This window comes from Engystomops pustulosus, chromosome 4, assembly GCF_040894005.1.
Source record: "Engystomops pustulosus chromosome 4, aEngPut4.maternal, whole genome shotgun sequence".
Classification (NCBI taxonomy): Eukaryota; Metazoa; Chordata; class Amphibia; order Anura; family Leptodactylidae; genus Engystomops; species Engystomops pustulosus.
In genome coordinates this window covers 1,599,740-1,617,922 of record NC_092414.1, presented here as the reverse complement: position 1 = coordinate 1,617,922, position 18,183 = coordinate 1,599,740, and the positions used below count along the sequence as shown (strand labels likewise).

At 57.0% G+C, this 18,183-nt stretch overlaps 1 protein-coding gene across 1 annotated transcript; it reads right to left on the bottom strand.

The window, feature by feature from the left end:
* LOC140125898 (spexin prohormone 1-like) lies at positions 1–18,183 on the bottom strand. The gene is made up of 6 exons (XM_072144785.1): positions 18,104–18,183; positions 14,555–14,635; positions 14,415–14,472; positions 14,248–14,310; positions 9,419–9,505; positions 1–282 (listed from the first exon to the last, which is right to left on the bottom strand). The coding sequence occupies exons 1-6, from the start codon at positions 18,107–18,109 to the stop codon at positions 224–226; spliced, it is 354 nt and encodes a 117-aa protein (XP_072000886.1). The 5' UTR covers positions 18,110–18,183; the 3' UTR covers positions 1–223.

The following is an 18,183-nucleotide window of genomic DNA, read 5'->3' as shown; positions in this document are numbered from 1 at the left end:
AGACTTTATGTTGTAACCAAAATATGTGACATTTTCTTTATTCTGTGACATTTGTCCATAGAAAACCTGACACAGATAATTGTCCGGGTCGTTGCTGATCTGCAGAGAAGGTAATGAGGAAGCGAAGCGTCGGTGCACCCGCTGGTCACATGATCACATCGGAGCGTCACCCGGGCCCAGGATACAGCTGAGAGATAACACACGGGAACCACACAAGGACAAGTCACCAGCTGAAGATCGGATCCGGGAGGAACCCGTCCTGATCCAGAGCTCCGTCCTCCGCTGCAACACAGAGATACATCAATAGCATTGTACACACAGCAGCAGAATAGTGAGCGCAGCTCTGGAGCTCGTCAGCAGAGGGTGTGTGGGGTGTGCAGCTGCTCTGTGCTTGTGCTCCTGAGCTCCTGGAGGAAGATCCACAGGCAGTCCCCTACTTAAGAACACCTGACTTACATACAAACGGACCTCTGGATATTGGTAATTTATTGTACTCAGCTGTAACAGTTATCACAGGCGTCTGTAACCCACCCTCTCCGGCTCTGTGTGTGGTAGCCTCTCTCCTTAGTGTCCCTTAGTCTGTCCTCTCCCCCTGGTGAAGGTGCGCTCTCTGGAGTATGAGAGGCTGGGCACAGGGAGGACCTCTCTCCTTAGTGTCCCTTAGTCTGTCCTCTCCCTCCTGGTGAAGGTGCGCTCTCTGGAGTATGAGAGGCTGGGCACGGGGAGGACCTCTCTCCTTAGTGTCCCTTTAGTCTGTCCTCTCCCTCCTGGTGAAGGTGCGCTCTCTGGAGTATGAGAGGCTGGGCACGGGGAGGACCTCTCTCCTTAGTGTCCCTTAGTCTCTCCTCTCCCTCCTGGTGAAGGTGCGCTCTCTGGAGTATGAGAGGCTGGGCACGGGGAGGACCTCTCTCCTTAGTGTCCCTTAGTCTGTCCTCTCCCTCCTGGTGAAGGTGCGCTCTCTGGAGTATGAGAGGCTGGGCACGGGAGGGCCTCTCTCCTTAGTGTCCCTTAGTCTGTCCTCTCCCCCCTGGTGAAGGTGCGCTCTCTGGAGTATGAGAGGCTGGGCACAGGGAGGGCCTCTCTCCTTAGTGTCCCTTAGTCTGTCCTCTCCCCCTGGTGAAGGTGCGCTCTCTGGAGTATGAGAGGCTGGGCACGGGGAGGGCCTCTCTCCTTAGTGTCCCTTAGTCTGTCCTCTCCCTCCTGGTGACGTGCACTCTCTGGAGTATGAGAGGCTGGGCACGGGGAGGGCCTCTCTCCTTAGTTTCCCTTAGTCTGTCCTCTCCTCTCCTGGTGAAGGTGCGCTCTCTGGAGTATGAGAGGCTGGGCACAGGGAGGGCCTCTCTCCTTAGTGTCCCTTAGTCTGTCCTCTCCCCTCCTGGTGAAGATGCGCTCTCTGGAGTATGAGGGGCTGGGCACGGGGAGGACCTCTCTCCTTAGTGTCCCTTAGTCTGTCCTCTCCCCTCCTGGTGAAGGTGCCCTCTCTGGAGTATGAGAGGCTGAGCACGGGGAGGACCTCTCTCCTTAGTGTCCCTTAGTCTGTCCTCTCCCCTCCTGGTGAAGGTGCGCTCTCTGGAGTATGAGAGGCTGGGCACGGGGAGGACCTCTCTCCTTAGTGTCCCTTAGTCTGTCCTCTCCCCTCCTGGTGAAGGTGCGCTCTCTGGAGTATGAGGGGCTGGGCACAGGGAGGACCTCTCTCCTTAGTGTCCCTTAGTCTGTCCTCTCCCCTCCTGGTGAAGGTGCCCTCTCTGGAGTATGAGAGGCTGAGCACGGGGAGGACCTCTCTCCTTAGTGTCCCTTAGTCCGTCCTCTCCCCTCCTGGTGAAGGTGCGCTCTCTGGAGTATGAGAGGCTTGGCACGGGGAGGACCTCTCTCCTTAGTGTCCCTTAGTCTGTCCTCTCCCTCCTGGTGAAGGTGCGCTCTCTGGAGTATGAGAGGCTGGGCACGGGGAGGACCTCTCTCCTTAGTGTCCCTTAGTCTGTCCTCTCCCCTCCTGGTGAAGATGCGCTCTCTGGAGTATGAGGGGCTGGGCACGGGGAGGACCTCTCTCCTTAGTGTCCCTTAGTCTGTCCTCTCCCCTCCTGGTGAAGGTGCGCTCTCTGGAGTATGAGAGGCTGGGCACGGGGAGGGCCTCTCTCCTTAGTGTCCCTTAGTCTGTCCTCTCCCTCCTGGTGAAGGTGCGCTCTCTGGAGTATGAGAGGCTGGGCACGGGGAGGGCCTCTCTCCTTAGTGTCCCTTAGTCTGTCCTCTCCCTCCTGGTGAAGGTGCGCTCTCTGGAGTATGAGAGGCTGGGCACAGGGAGGGCCTCTCTCCTTAGTGTCCCTTAGTCTGTCCTCTCCCCCTGGTGAAGGTGCGCTCTCTGGAGTATGAGAGGCTGGGCACGGGGAGGGCCTCTCTCCTTAGTGTCCCTTAGTCTGTCCTCTCCCTCCTGGTGACGTGCACTCTCTGGAGTATGAGAGGCTGGGCACGGGGAGGGCCTCTCTCCTTAGTTTCCCTTAGTCTGTCCTCTCCTCTCCTGGTGAAGGTGCGCTCTCTGGAGTATGAGAGGCTGGGCACAGGGAGGGCCTCTCTCCTTAGTGTCCCTTAGTCTGTCCTCTCCCCTCCTGGTGAAGATGCGCTCTCTGGAGTATGAGGGGCTGGGCACGGGGAGGACCTCTCTCCTTAGTGTCCCTTAGTCTGTCCTCTCCCCTCCTGGTGAAGGTGCCCTCTCTGGAGTATGAGAGGCTGAGCACGGGGAGGACCTCTCTCCTTAGTGTCCCTTAGTCTGTCCTCTCCCCTCCTGGTGAAGGTGCGCTCTCTGGAGTATGAGAGGCTGGGCACGGGGAGGACCTCTCTCCTTAGTGTCCCTTAGTCTGTCCTCTCCCCTCCTGGTGAAGGTGCGCTCTCTGGAGTATGAGGGGCTGGGCACAGGGAGGACCTCTCTCCTTAGTGTCCCTTAGTCTGTCCTCTCCCCTCCTGGTGAAGGTGCCCTCTCTGGAGTATGAGAGGCTGAGCACGGGGAGGACCTCTCTCCTTAGTGTCCCTTAGTCCGTCCTCTCCCCTCCTGGTGAAGGTGCGCTCTCTGGAGTATGAGAGGCTTGGCACGGGGAGGACCTCTCTCCTTAGTGTCCCTTAGTCTGTCCTCTCCCTCCTGGTGAAGGTGCGCTCTCTGGAGTATGAGAGGCTGGGCACGGGGAGGACCTCTCTCCTTAGTGTCCCTTAGTCTGTCCTCTCCCCTCCTGGTGAAGATGCGCTCTCTGGAGTATGAGGGGCTGGGCACGGGGAGGACCTCTCTCCTTAGTGTCCCTTAGTCTGTCCTCTCCCCTCCTGGTGAAGGTGCGCTCTCTGGAGTATGAGAGGCTGGGCACGGGGAGGGCCTCTCTCCTTAGTGTCCCTTAGTCTGTCCTCTCCCTCCTGGTGAAGGTGCGCTCTCTGGAGTATGAGAGGCTGGGCACGGGGAGGGCCTCTCTCCTTAGTGTCCCTTAGTCTGTCCTCTCCCTCCTGGTGAAGGTGCGCTCTCTGGAGTATGAGAGGCTGGGCACGGGGAGGGCCTCTCTCCTTAGTGTCCCTTAGTCTGTCCTCTCCCTCCTGGTGAAGGTGCGCTCTCTGGAGTATGAGAGGCTGGGCACGGGGAGGGCCTCTCTCCTTAGTGTCCCTTAGTCTGTCCTCTCCCCTCCTGGTGAAGGTGCGCTCTCTGGAGTATGAGAGGCTGGGCACGGGGAGGACCTCTCTCCTTAGTGCCCCTTAGTCTGTCCTCTCCTCTCCTGGTGAAGGTGCGCTCTCTGGAGTATGAGAGGCTGGGCACGGGGAGGACCTCTCTCCTTAGTGTCCCTTAGTCTGTCCTCTCCTCTCCTGGTGAAGGTGCGCTCTCTGGAGTATGAGAGGCTGGGCACGGGGAGGACCTCTCTCCTTAGTGTCCCTTAGTCTGTCCTCTCCCCTCCTGGTGAAGGTGCGCTCTCTGGAGTATGAGAGGCTGGGCACGGGGAGGGCCTCTCTCCTTAGTGTCCCTTAGTCTGTCCTCTCCCCTCCTGGTGAAGGTGCGCTCTCTGGAGTATGAGAGGCTGGGCACGGGGAGGACCTCTCTCCTTAGTGTTCCTTAGTCTGTCCTCTCCTCCCTGGTGAAGGTACGCTCTCTGGAGTATGAGAGGCTGGGCACGGGGAGGGCCTCTCTCCTTAGTGTCCCTTAGTCTGTACTCTCCCCTCCTGGTGAAGGTGCGCTCTCTGGAGTATGAGAGGCTGGGCACGGGGAGGACCTCTCTCCTTAGTGTCCCTTAGTCTGTCCTCTCCCCTCCTGGTGAAGGTGCGCTCTCTGGAGTATGAGAGGCTGGGCACGGGGAGGGCCTCTCTCCTTAGTGTCCCTTAGTCTGTCCTCTCCCCCTGGTGAAGGTGTGCTCTCTGGAGTATGAGAGGCTTGGCACGGGGAGGGCCTCTCTCCTTAGTGTCCCTTAGACTGTCCTCTCCCTCCTGGTGAAGGTGTGCTCTCTGGAGTATGAGAGGCTTGGCACGGGGAGGACCTCTCTCCTTAGTGTCCCTTAGTCTGTCCTCTCCCCTCCTGGTGAAGGTGCGCTCTCTGGAGTATGAGAGGCTGGGCACGGGGAGGACCTCTCTCCTTAGTGTCCCTTAGTCTGTCCTCTCCCCCCTGGTGAAGGTGCGCTCTCTGGAGTATGAGAGGCTGGGCACGGGGAGGACCTCTCTCCTTAGTGCCCCTTAGTCTGTCCTCTCCCCCCCTGGTGAAGGTGCGCTCTCTGGAGTATAAGAGGCTGGGCACGGGGAGGGCCTCTCTCCTTAGTGTCCCTTAGTCTGTCCTCTCCCTCCTGGTGAAGGTGCGCTCTCTGGAGTATGAGAGGCTAGGCACGGGGAGGACCTCTCTCCTTAGTGTCCCTTAGTCTGTCCTCTCCCCTCCTGGTGAAGGTGCGCTCTCTGGAGTATGAGAGGCTGGGCACGGGGAGGGCCTCTCTCCTTAGTGTCCCTTAGTCTGCCCTCTCTCCTCGAGGTGAAGGTTGTAGTTCATATGTGTATATAGGTTGGGTGGTTTTGGGGTGTTGGTGTTGGGGTGTTAGGTTGGGAGGGGATTTAGACACTGTGATCCTGGACACTGGTCTGGAATACTGTATGGGAACTTGGGTGATAGACGAGTGTCTGGTGTTTTTGTGTGTATTATTTATTTTTCTGTGAATTGTTTATTTAAATAAAATATTATATATATATATTGGTGGTGGATCCAGTGCAGGTTTTGGTTGCTTTCATGGGGAGTGTGTGTGGTGTGTAGTGAGTGTGTGTGTGGTGTGTGTGTGTGTGTGTGTGGTGTGTAGTGTGTGCAAGGCCGGATTAAAGGAGGGGCTCCTGGGGCTCTAGCCCCGGGGCCCCCACCACTTTCACTTTTTAAGGGGCCCCCACCAGTTTCCCAACAATCAGCAACTCAGCTCAGCTGAGTCGCTGACTGTGTCCGTGTGCGAAGCGCAGCATCCCGTGTCGCCCGCATCGCACATTGGCGTCTAGGATGTCAGCTGCGTCAGTGAGACACAGCTGCCATTGCTGGGGGAGTTCGCCAATACACTGTTGTGCCGGCAGCAGGTTGTGATGGGACGCCAGCGGCGAGTGATGATTTCACGCTGTCGCCGTCTGAACGCTACATGCTGCTGCCCAAACACTGCATCGGCGATCCCCCCAGCGATGGCAGCTGCATCTTCAGCGAGGAAGAGCCAGCGTTGTGGGATCACTGGAAGGGAAGGTGAGGTAAGCATGAGGTTTATTTTGTGCCCATTTTCTACAGGGGACTGACGGCTAAATTCTGCTGGGGGCTGTATACTACAGTGGTCTGGTAGGCTATATACTACAGGGGGGCTGGCAGGCTGTATACTACAGGGGGGCTGGCTGGCTATATACTACAGGGGGCTGGCTGGCTATATACTATGGGGCTGGCAGGCTATATACTACAGGGGGCTGGTAGGCTGTATACTACAGGGGGCTGGCAGGCTATATACTACAGTGGTCTGGTAGGCTATATACTACAGGGGGGCTGGCAGGCTGTATACTACAGGGGGGCTGGCTGGCTATATACTACAGGGGGCTGGCTGGCTATATACTATGGGGCTGGCAGGCTGTATACTACAGGGGGCTGACAGGCTGTATACTACAGGGGGCTGGCAGGCTGTATACTACAGTGGTCTGGTAGGCTATATACTACAGTGGTCTGGTAGGCTATATACTACAGGGGGGCTGGCAGGCTGTATACTACAGGAGGTCAAGCAGGCTGTATACTACAGGGGGTCAAGCAGGCTGTATACTACAGGGGGTCAAGCAGGCTGTATACTACAGGGGGTCAAGCAGGCTGTATACTACAGGGGGTCAAGCAGGCTGTATACTACAGGGGGTCAAGCAGGCTGTATACTACAGGGGGTCAAGCAGGCTGTATACTACAGGGGCTCAAGCAGGCCGTATACTACAGGGGCTCAAGCAGGCTGTATGCTACAGGGGGCTGGCAGGCTATACACTACAGGGGGACTGGCAGGCTATACACTACAGGGGGGCTGGCAGGCTATATACTACAGGGGGGCTGGCAGGCTATATACTACAGGGGGGCTGGCAGGCTATATACTACAGGGGCTCAGGCAGGCTGTATACTACAGGGGTCTGGCAGGCTGTATACTACAGGGGTCTGGCAGGCTGTATACTACAGGGGTCTGGCAGGCTGTATACTACAGGGGTCTGGCAGGCTGTATACTACAGGGGTCTGGCAGGCTGTATACTACAGGGGTCTGGCAGGCTGTATACTACAGGGGTCTGGCAGGCTGTATACTACAGGGGTCTGGCAGGCTGTATACTACAGGGGTGCTTGCAGGCTATATACTACAGGGGGGCTGGCAGGCTATATACTACAGGGGGCTGGCAGGCTATATACTACAGGGGGCTGGCAGGCTGTATACTACAGTGGTCTGGTAGGCTATATACTACAGTGGTCTGGTAGGCTATATACTACAGGGGGGCTGGCAGGCTATATACTACAGGGGGGCTGGCAGGCTATATACTACAGGGGCTCAGGCAGGCTATATACTACAGGGGCTCAGGCAGGCTGTATACTACAGGGGTCTGGCAGGCTGTATACTACAGGGGTCTGGCAGGCTGTATACTACAGGGGTCTGGCAGGCTGTATACTACAGGGGTCTGGCAGGCTGTATACTACAGGGGTCTGGCAGGCTATACACTACAGGGGTGCTGGCAGGCTATATACTACAGGGGGGCTGGCAGGCTATATACTACAGGGGGCTGGCAGGCTGTATACTACAGTGGTCTGGTAGGCTATATACTACAGTGGTCTGGTAGGCTGTATACTACAGGGGGTCAAGCAGGCTGTATACTACAGGGGGTCAAGCAGGCTGTATACTACAGGGGGTCAAGCAGGCTGTATACTACAGGGGGTCAAGCAGGCTGTATACTACAGGGGGTCAAGCAGGCTATATACTACAGGGGGTCAAGCAGGCTGTATACTACAGGGGGTCAAGCAGGCTGTATACTACAGGGGGTGAAGCAGGCTGTATACTACAGGGGGTCAAGCAGGCTGTATACTACAGGGGCTCAGGCAGGCTGTATACTACAGGGGGCTGGCAGGCTGTATACTACAGGGGGCTGGCAGGCTATACACTACAGGGGGGCTGGCAGGCTATATACTACAGGGGGGCTGGCAGGCTATATACTACAGAGGGGCTGGCAGGCTATATACTACAGGGGGGCTGGCAGGCTATATACTACAGGGGGGCTGGCAGGCTATATACTACAGAGGGGCTGGCAGGCTATATACTACAGGGGGGCTGGCAGGCTATATACTACAGGGGGGCTGGCAGGCTATATACTACAGAGGGGCTGGCAGGCTATATACTACAGGGGGGCTGGCAGGCTATATACTACAGGGGGGCTGGCAGGCTATATACTACAGGGGCTCAGGCAGGCTATATACTACATGGGGGCTGGCAGGCTGTATACTACATGGGGGCTGGCAGGCTGTATACTACAGGGGGTCAGGCAGGCTGTATACTACAGGGGGCTGGCAGGCTGTATACTACAGGGGGCTGGCAGGCTGTATACTACAGGGGGCTGGCAGGCTGTATACTAGAAGGGGCTGGCAGGCTGTATACTACAGGGGGTCAGGCAGGCTATATACTACATGGGGGCTGGCAGGCTGTATACTACAGGGGGTCAGGCAGGCTGTATACTACAGGGGGTCAGGCAGGCTATATACTACAGGGGGCTGGCAGGCTGTATACTAGAAGGGGCTGGCAGGCTGTATACTACAGGGGGCTGGTGGCTGTATACTACAGGGGTCTGGCAGACTATACACTACAGGGGTGCTGGCAGGCTATATACTACAGGGGGGCTGGCAGGCTATATACTACAGTGGGTCAGGCAGGCTATATACTACAGGGGGTCAGGCAGGCTGTATACTACAGGGGGCTGGTAGGCTGTATACTACAGGGGGCTGGTAGGCTATATACTACAGGGGGGCTGGCAGGCTGTATACTACAGGGGGTCAGGCAGGCTATATACTACAGGGGGCTGGCAGGCTGTATACTAGAAGGGGCTGGCAGGCTGTATACTACAGGGGGCTGGTGGCTGTATACTACAGGGGTCTGGCAGACTATACACTACAGGGGTGCTGGCAGGCTATATACTACAGGGGGGCTGGCAGGCTATATACTACAGTGGGGCTGGCAGGCTATATACTACAGTGGGTCAGGCAGGCTATATACTACAGGGGGTCAGGCAGGCTATATACTACAGGGGGCTGGTAGGCTGTATACTACAGGGGGCTGGCAGGCTGTATACTACAGGGGGCTGGTGGCTGTATACTACAGGGGTCTGGCAGACTATACACTACAGGGGTGCTGGCAGGCTATATACTACAGGGGGGCTGGCAGGCTATATACTACAGTGGGTCAGGCAGGCTATATACTACAGGGGGTCAGGCAGGCTATATACTACAGGGGGCTGGTAGGCTGTATACTACAGGGGGCTGGTAGGCTGTATACTACAGGGGGCTGGCAGGCTATATACTACATGGGGGCTGGTTGGCTATATACTACATGGGGGCTGGCAGGCTGTATACTACAGGGGGTCAGGCAGGCTATATACTACAGGGGGGGCTGGCTGGCTATATACTACATGGGGGCTGGCAGGCTGTATACTACATGGGGGCTGGCAGGCTGTATACTACAGGGGGACTGACAGGCTGTATACTACAGGGGGTCAGGCAGGCTGTATACTACAGGGGGTCAGGCAGGCTATATACTACAGGGGGCTGTATACTTCCAAAAACATTGTTGGAAGGACCCCCAAGGGCCCCCACCATCCTTAGTCCGGCCCTGAGTGTGTGTGTAGTAAGTGAATGTGGTGTGTAGTGAGTGTAGTGTGGGTGTAGTAGTAGTATAAGATGAGGCGGAGATTGTACCTTCCTCCTGGGCTTTCTGCAGGGAGCTGAGGAACATGGCGGCCGCCTCTGATATGGAGATGGGGCTGGAGTTTCGGCTTCGTGTTTCTGGAAGACAATTTGGGTAATGAATGTGCAAAGAAAGACATTAGTGATGATGGGGGTTACAGTCTTATCTGTCCTGTGATCTGTTACCTGTCCTGTGATCTGTTACCTGTCCTGTGATCTGTTACCTGTGATCTGTTACATGTCCCGTGATCTGTTACCTGTCCCGTGATCTGTTACCTGTCCCGTGGTCTGTTACATGTCCCGTGGTCTGTTACATGTCCCGTGGTCTGTTACATGTCCCGTGGTCTGTTACATGTCCCGTGGTCTGTTACATGTCCCGTGGTCTGTTACATGTCCCGTGATCTGTTACCTGTCCCGTGATCTGTTACCTGTCCCGTGATCTGTTACCTGTCCCGTGATCTGTTACCTGTATCGTGATCTGTTACCTGTATCGTGATCTGTTACCTGTCCCGTGATCTGTTACCTGTCCCGGGATCTGTTACCTGTCCCGGGATCGGTTACCTGTCCCGGGATCGGTTACCTGTCCCGGGATCGGTTACCTGTCCCGGGATCGGTTACCTGTCCCGGGATCGGTTACCTGTCCCGGGATCGGTTACCTGTCCCGGGATCGGTTACCTGTCCCGGGATCGGTTACCTGTCCCGGGATCGGTTACCTGTCCCGGGATCGGTTACCTGTCCCGGGATCTGTTACCTGTCCCGGGATCTGTTACCTGTCCCGGGATCTGTTACCTGTCCCGGGATCTGTTACCTGTCCCGGGATCTGTTACCTGTCCCGGGATCTGTTACCTGTCCCGGGATCTGTTACCTGTCCCGTGATCTGTTACATGTCCCGTGATCTGTTACCTGTCCCGTGATCTGTTACCTGTCCCGTGATCTGTTACCTGTCCCGTGATCTGTTACCTGTCCCGTGATCTGTTACCTGTATCGTGATCTGTTACCTGTCCCGTGATCTGTTACCTGTCCCGGGATCTGTTACCTGTCCCGGGATCTGTTACCTGTCCCGGGATCTGTTACCTGTCCCGGGATCTGTTACCTGTCCCGGGATCTGTTACCTGTCCCGGGATCTGTTACCTGTCCCGGGATCTGCTACCTGTCCCGGGATCTGTTACCTGTCCCGGGATCTGTTACCTGTCCTGGGATCTGTTACCTGTCCTGTGATCTGTTACCTGTCCTGGGATCTGTTACCTGTCCTGGGATCTGTTACCTGTCCTGGGATCTGTTACCTGTCCTGGGATCTGTTACCTGTCCTGGGATCTGTTACCTGTCCTGGGATCTGTTACATGTCCTGTGATCTGTTACCTTTCCCGGGATCTGTTACCTGTCCTGTGATCTGTTACCTGTCCTGTGATCTGTTACCTGTCCTGTGATCTGTTACCTGTCCCGTGATCTGTTACCTGTCCTGGGATCTGTTACATGTCCTGGGATCTGTTACCTTTCCCGGGATCTGTTACCTGTCCCGTGATCTGTTACCTGTCCTGTGATCTGTTACCTGTCCTGTGATCTTTTACCTGTCCTGGGATCTGTTACCTGTCCCGGGATCTGTTACCTGTCCCGTGATCTGTTACCTGTCCCGTGATCTGTTACCTGTCCTGTGATCTGTTACCTGTCCTGTGATCTGTTACCTGTCCTGGGATCTGTTACCTGTCCCGGGATCTGTTACGTGTCCTGTGATCTGTTACCTGTCCCGGGATCTGTTACCTGTCCCGTGATCTGTTACCTGTCCCGTGATCTGTTACCTGTCCTGGGATCTGTTACATGTCCTGGGATCTGTTACCTTTCCCGGGATCTGTTACCTGTCCTGTGATCTGTTACCTGTCCTGTGATCTGTTACCTGTCCTGTGATCTTTTACCTGTCCTGGGATCTGTTACCTGTCCCGGGATCTGTTACCTGTCCCGGGATCGGTTACCTGTCCCGTGATCTGTTACCTGTCCTGTGATCTGTTACCTGTCCTGGGATCTGTTACCTGTCCTGGGATCTGTTACCTGTCCCGGGATCTGTTACGTGTCCTGTGATCTGTTACCTGTCCCGGGATCTGTTACCTGTCCCGGGATCTGTTACCTGTCCTGTGATCTGTTACCTGTCCTGGGATCTGTTACCTGTCCTGGGATCTGTTACCTGTCCTGTGATCTGTTACCTGTCCCGTGATCTGTTACGTGTCCCGTGATCTGTTACCTGTCCCGGGATCTGTTACGTGTCCTGTGATCTGTTACCTGTCCTGTGATCTTTTACCTGTCCTGGGATCTGTTACCTGTCCTGGGATCTGTTACATGTTACACATAGTATATCATACATTATACAGGACAGAGGAGGAGTCTGCTCTCACCTTCTCACTCAGAGTTTTCTGTATTTTCCTGACTATAATAATTGTAGATTCGCACTGAGGCGTCAGCACTGACTTATCACATGTGGAATTATAGAGCAAACAGTGTAAGACCCGGAGAATTTCTTGTACTCCAGGACCATGTGCTGTGATCGCTGCTCTGCACAGTCTGGGCTTCTCTCCACAGATACAAGAGGTAGTCACCTGGAGAGATCCAAGAGGTAGTCACCTGGAGAGTTACAAGAGGTAGTCACCTGGAGAGATACAAGAGGTAGTCACCTGGAGAGATCCAAGAGGTAGTCACCTGAAGAGATCCAAGAGGTAGTCACCTGAAGAGGTTCTCATGCTGGTGACACTGTTGGGTGTGATGGTGTGGGGGGCTGTGCTGGTGACACTGTTGGGTGTGATGGTGTGGGGGGCTGTGTTGGTAACACTGTTGGGTGTGATGGTGTGGGGGGCTGTGCTGGTGACACTGTTGGGTGTGATGGTGTGGGGGGGGGGCTGTCCTGGTGACACTGTTGGGTGTGATGGTGTGGGGGGCTGTGCTGGTGACACTGTTGGGTGTGATGGTGTGGGGGGCTGTGTTGGTGACACTGTTGGGTGTGATGGTGTGGGGGAGGGCTGTGCTGGTGACACTGTTGGGTGTGATGGTGTGGGGGGCTGTGCTGGTGACACTGTTGGGTGTGATGGTGTGGGGGGCTGTGCTGGTGACACTGTTGGGTGTGATGGTGTGGGGGGCTGTGCTGGTGACACTGTTGGGTGTGATGGTGTGGGGGGCTTTGCTGGTGACACTGTTGGGTGTGATGGTGTGGGGGGCTGTGCTGGTGACACTGTTGGGTGTGATGGTGTGGGGGGCTTTGCTGGTGACACTGTTGGGTGTGATGGTGTGGGGGGCTGTGCTGGTGACACTGTTGGGTGTGATGGGGTGGGGGGCTGTGCTGGTGACACTGTTGGGTGTGATGGTGTGGGGGGGCTGTGCTGGTGACACTGTTGGGTGTGATGGTGTGGGGGGCTGTGCTGGTGACACTGTTGGGTGTGATGGTGTGGGGGGCTGTGCTGGTGACACTGTTGGGTGTGATGGTGTGGGGGGCTGTGTTGGTGACACTGCTGGGTGTGATGGTGTGGGGGGCTTTGCTGGTGACACTGTTGGGTGTGATGGTGTGGGGGGCTGTGCTGGTGACACTGTTGGGTGTGATGGTGTGGGGGGCTGTGTTGGTGACACTGTTGGGTGTGATGGTGTGGGGGGCTTTGCTGGTGACACTGTTGGGTGTGATGGTGTGGGGGGCTTTGCTGGTGACACTGTTGGGTGTGATGGTGTGTGAGGGGCTGTGCTGGTGACACTGTTGGGTGTGATGGTGTGGGGGGCTGTGTTGGTGACACTGTTGGGTGTGATGGTGTGGGGGGCTGTGCTGGTGACACTGTTGGGTGTGATGGTGTGGGGGGCTTTGCTGGTGCCCCTGTTGGGTGTGATGGTGTGTGAGGGGCTGTGCTGGTGACACTGTTGGGTGTGATGGTGTGGGGGGCTGTGTTGGTGACACTGTTGGGTGTGATGGTGTGGGGGGCTTTGCTGGTGACACTGTTGGGTGTGATGGTGTGGGGGGCTTTGCTGGTGACACTGTTGGGTGTGATGGTGTGTGAGGGGCTTTGCTGGTGACACAGTTGGGTGTGATGGTGTGGGGGGCTGTGCTGGTGACACTGTTAGGTGTGATGGTGTGGGGGCTGTGCTGGTGACACTGTAGGCTGTGTAAGGACTATGTGACCAAGAAGAAGAGTGGTGGGGGCTACACCAGATGACCTGGCCCCCACAGTCACCAGACCTGAACCCAGTCCAGATGCTTTGGGATGAGATGGACCACAGAGTGAAGGCAGAAGGGCAACAAGTGCTGAACATTTCTGGGAAAACCTCCAAGACTGATGGAGACCATTCCAGGTGACTCCCTCTTGTATCTCTCCAGGTGACTCCCTCTTGTATCTCTCCAGGTGACTCCCTCTTGTATTTCTCCAGGTGACTCCCTCTTGTATCTCTCCAGGTGACTCCCTCTTGTATCTCTCCAGGTGACTCCCTCTTGTATCTCTCCAGGTGACTCCCTCTTGTATCTCTCCAGGTGACTCCCTCTTGTATCTCTCCAGGTGACTACCTCTTGTATCTCTCCAGGTGACTACCTCTTGTATCTCTCCAGGTGACTACCTCTTGTATCTCTCCAGGTGACTACCTCTTGTATCTCTCCAGGTGACTACCTCTTGTATCTCTCCAGGTGACTACCTCTTGTATCTCTGGAGAGAAGCCCAGACTGTGCAGAGCAGCGATCACAGCACAAGGAGCTGGAATATAAGAGATTCTCCGGGGTAAGAATATAATTCCATGATTTGGATGAGAAGGTGTCTAGACTCTTGGTCTGTGCAGTATATATATATATATATATACACATGTTCTATGATGGGGGGAGGGGGGGGGGTTACCGAGCTGCAGGCGGTCGTACAGATCCTTCCTCTGACTCTCATCGGAGATGAAGCGACGACCTTCTGCAGGACAGAGAGAAGAGCGTTACCACTGCCAGGTCACATGACTCTCATCCACCCCCTCCCAATAGTAGAGGTAGGTGCCCCCCATGATCCGCGGCACTCACGCGCCCCCTTCAGGTACAGCATCGCCTGCGGGGTCCAATTCCGTCTCTGGAAATGATTCTGGCCACATAGAAAAGAAATATGGGAAGAGATTAAGAAATTGCAGAGAAGAGCGAGCAACGGATGATGAGAGTCGTCCTACCTGTGGGAGACCCCCGGAGCTGGGGAAGACAGAGCTGCTCATCAGCAGGATCAGGGCACATGCAGCGCGGGGACCAGAGTCCTGCAAGAGAGGAACATCACTCCCATCATCCCAGGAGCTCAGAATGTAATCACTCCCATCATCCCTGACCCCAGGAGCTGACAATCTAATCTGCCATCACTCCCATCATCCTGCCCCTGGCTATTCTCTATCCCTCTGCTTCATGTCTTTCCGGCTGTTAGATCATTACATGTCATGACTGGGGATGAGCAGGTGACAAGGGGTTAATCAATACTCGTATTAGATGGTGACAGGTGTAATTAGGGTGGATTAGGCTCCTGATGGGCGACCCCTGACCTTCGCTCTATACAAGTCACTGAGGTCACATCCATCTGTACCGGGGATTTATGTGCGGAGCCAAGTACAGGAGAATCAGCACAACTTTATAAACTATCAAAATCTGAGCAAGGATCAAAGAAAACCTCAGCCCCCCCCCCCCGCGCCTTTGTCTCCCCCTTATCCCTCTTCCTGTGTCTCCATCTCCCCGAACCCATCTTCCCCTGTGTCTCCCCCTGCATCTCCACCTCACCCTGCGCCCCTCCGTCCTTGTGTTTCTCCCTGCGCCCCTCTTCCCGGCGTATCCATCTCATCCTGCGCCCCTCTCCCCTGCGTATCCATCTCATCCTGCGCCCCTCTCCCCTGCGTATCCATCTCATCCTGCGCCCCTCTCCCCTGCGTATCCATCTCATCCTGCGCCCCTCTCCCCTGCGTATCCATCTCATCCTGCGCCCCTCTCCCCTGCGTATCCATCTCATCCTGCGCCCCTCTCCCCTGCGTATCCATCTCATCCTGCGCCCCTCTCCCCTGCGTATCCATCTCATCCTGCCCCCTCTCCCCTGCGTATCCGTCTCATCCTGCGCCCCTCTTCCCTGCATCTCCGTTTCTCCCTGCGCCCCTCTCCCCTGTGTCTCCGTCTCGTCCTGCACCCCTCTCCCCTGTGTCTCCGTCTCGTCCTGCACCCCTCTCCCGTGTCTCCGTCTTGTCCTGCGCCCCTCTCCCCTGTGTCTCCGTCTCGTCCTGCGCCCTCTCCCCTGTGTCTCCGTCTCGTCCTGCGCCCCTCTCCCCTGCGTATCCATCTCATCCTGCGCCCCTCTCCCCTGTGTCTCCGTCTCGTCCTGCGCCCCTCTCCCCTGCGTATCCATCTCATCCTGCGCCCCTCTTTCCTTGCGTCTGTCTCATCCTGCGCCCCTCTCCCCTGCGTATCCATCTCATCCTGCACCCCTCTCCCCTGTGTATCCATCTCATCCTGCGCCCCTCTTCCCTGCGTATCCATCTCATCCTGCGCCCCTCTCCCCTGTGTATCCATCTCATCCTGCGCCCCTCTCCCCTGTGTATCCATCTCATCCTGCACCCCTCTCCCCTGTGTATCCATCTCATCCTGCACCCCTCTCCCCTGTGTATCCATCTCATCCTGCCCCCTCTCCCCTGCGTATCCGTCTCATCCTGCGCCCCTCTTCCCTGCATCTCCGTTTCTCCCTGCGCCCCTCTCCCCTGTGTCTCCGTCTCGTCCTGCGCCCTCTCCCCTGTGTCTCCGTCTCGTCCTGCGCCCTCTCCCCTGTGTCTCCGTCTCGTCCTGCCCCCCTCTTCCCTGCGTATCTATCTCATCCTGCGCCCCTCTTTCCTTGCGTCTCCATCTTGTCCTGTGCCCCTCTTTCCCTGCATCTCCGTTTCTCCCTGCACCACTCTCCCCTGTGTCTAAGTTTCGTCCTGCGCCCCTTTTCCCTGTTTGTGTCATCCTGTGCTCCTCTTTCCTTGCATCTCCATCTCTCCCTGCACCACTCTTCCCTGCGCCCCTCTTTCCCAGAGTCTCCATCTCGTCCTGCGCCCCTCTTTCCCAGAGTCTCCATCTCGTCCTGCGCCCCTCTCCCCCGTGTCTCCATCTCGTCCTGCGCCCCTCTCCCCCGTGTCTCCATTTCGTCCTGCGCCCCTCTCCCCCGTGTCTCCATTTCGTCCTGCGCCCCTCTCCCCCGTGTCTCCGTCTCGTCCTGCGCCCCTCTCCCCCGCGTCTCCGTCTCGTCCTGCGCCCCTCTCCCCCGCGTCTCCGTCTCGTCCTGCGCCCCTCTCCCCCGTGTCTCCGTCTCGTCCTGCGCCCCTCTCCCCCGTGTCTCCGTCTCGTCCTGCGCCCCTCTCCGCTGTGTCTCCGTCTCGTCCTGCGCCCCTCTCCCCTGCGTCTCCGTCTCGTCCTGCGCCCCTCTCCCCTGCGTTTCCGTCTCGTCCTGCGCCCCTCTCCCCCGTGTCTCCATTTCGTCCTGCGCCCCTCTCCCCTGCGTATCCATCTCATCCTGCGCCCCTCTCCCCTGCGTATCCATCTCATCCTGCGCCCCTCTCCCCTGCGTCTCCATTTCGTCCTGCGCCCCTCTCCCCTGCATCTCCGTCTCGTCCTGCGCCCTTCTCCCCTGCGTCTCCGTCTCATACTGCGCCCCTCTCCCCTGTGTCTCCGTCTCGTCCTGCGCCCCTCTCCCCTGCGTCTCCATCTCGTCCCGCGCCCCTCTCCCCTGCGTCTCCGTCTCGTCCCGCGCCCCTCTCCCCTGCGTCTCCGTCTCGTCCCGCGCCCCTCTCCCCTGCGTCTCCGTCTCGTCCTGCGCCCCTCTCCCCTGCGTCTCCGTCTCGTCCTGCGCCCCTCTCCCCTGTGTCTCCGTCTCGTCCTGCGCCCCTCTCCCCTGCGTCTCCATCTCGTCCTGCGCCCCTCTCCCCTGCGTCTCCGTCTCGTCCTGCGCCCCTCTCCCCTGCGTCTCCGTCTCGTCCTGCGCCCCTCTCCCCTGCGTCTCCGTCTCGTCCTGCGCCCCTCTTCCCTGTGTGTGCTCCTCTTTCCTTGCATCTCCGTCTCTCCCTGCACCACTCTTCCCTGCGCCCCTCTTTCCCAGAGTCTCCATCTCGTCCTGCCCCCTCTCCCCTGTGTCTCCATCTTGTCCTGCTCCCCTCTTTTCCTGCGTCTCCATCTTTCCCTGCACCCCTCGCTCCCTGTCTTTCAATCTTCTACCTGCGTCTGCTTTTATCTCTCAGTCCCTCCTGCATCTCGGTCTCCGTCTCTAGGGGAAAAGTTCAGAGCAAGAAGCAAAAAGTTAGAAAAATTGCCTCTGCTTCTCCATTTCTGCCTCCATCTCTCCCTGCGTTTGTCTCCCCATGTGCCCCTCGTATCTGTGTCTTCATATTACCCTGTGCCCCTCTTCCCTGCTCTGTGCATCCCTGCATCTTAGTCTCCCCTGCGCACCCCTCACCCCCCGTGTCTCCATCTCTCCTGCACTCCTCTTCGCTGCGTCTCCATCTGCCTGAGCCTACTTTTACCTCTCTGTCCCTCCTGCACCTCTGTCTCTGTCTTCAGGGGAAAAGTGCGGAGCAGGAAGCAAAAAGTTAGAAAATAAGTTGGACCAAAAACATAAAACCGGAGGAGACTTGGGAGAAAATCTCACCGGCCGCCCCCCGGCACCGGCACAGCGGAGTAAAGGTCACTGCGCTGCAGGTGGAGATGTCTCCCTGCCTGACACTTACCTTCATGTCTCCTGCAGTGCGGCCGCTCTCTGGGTGACGATACCACCGGCGATGGGGTTATAAACGCTTTGTGGGTGGAG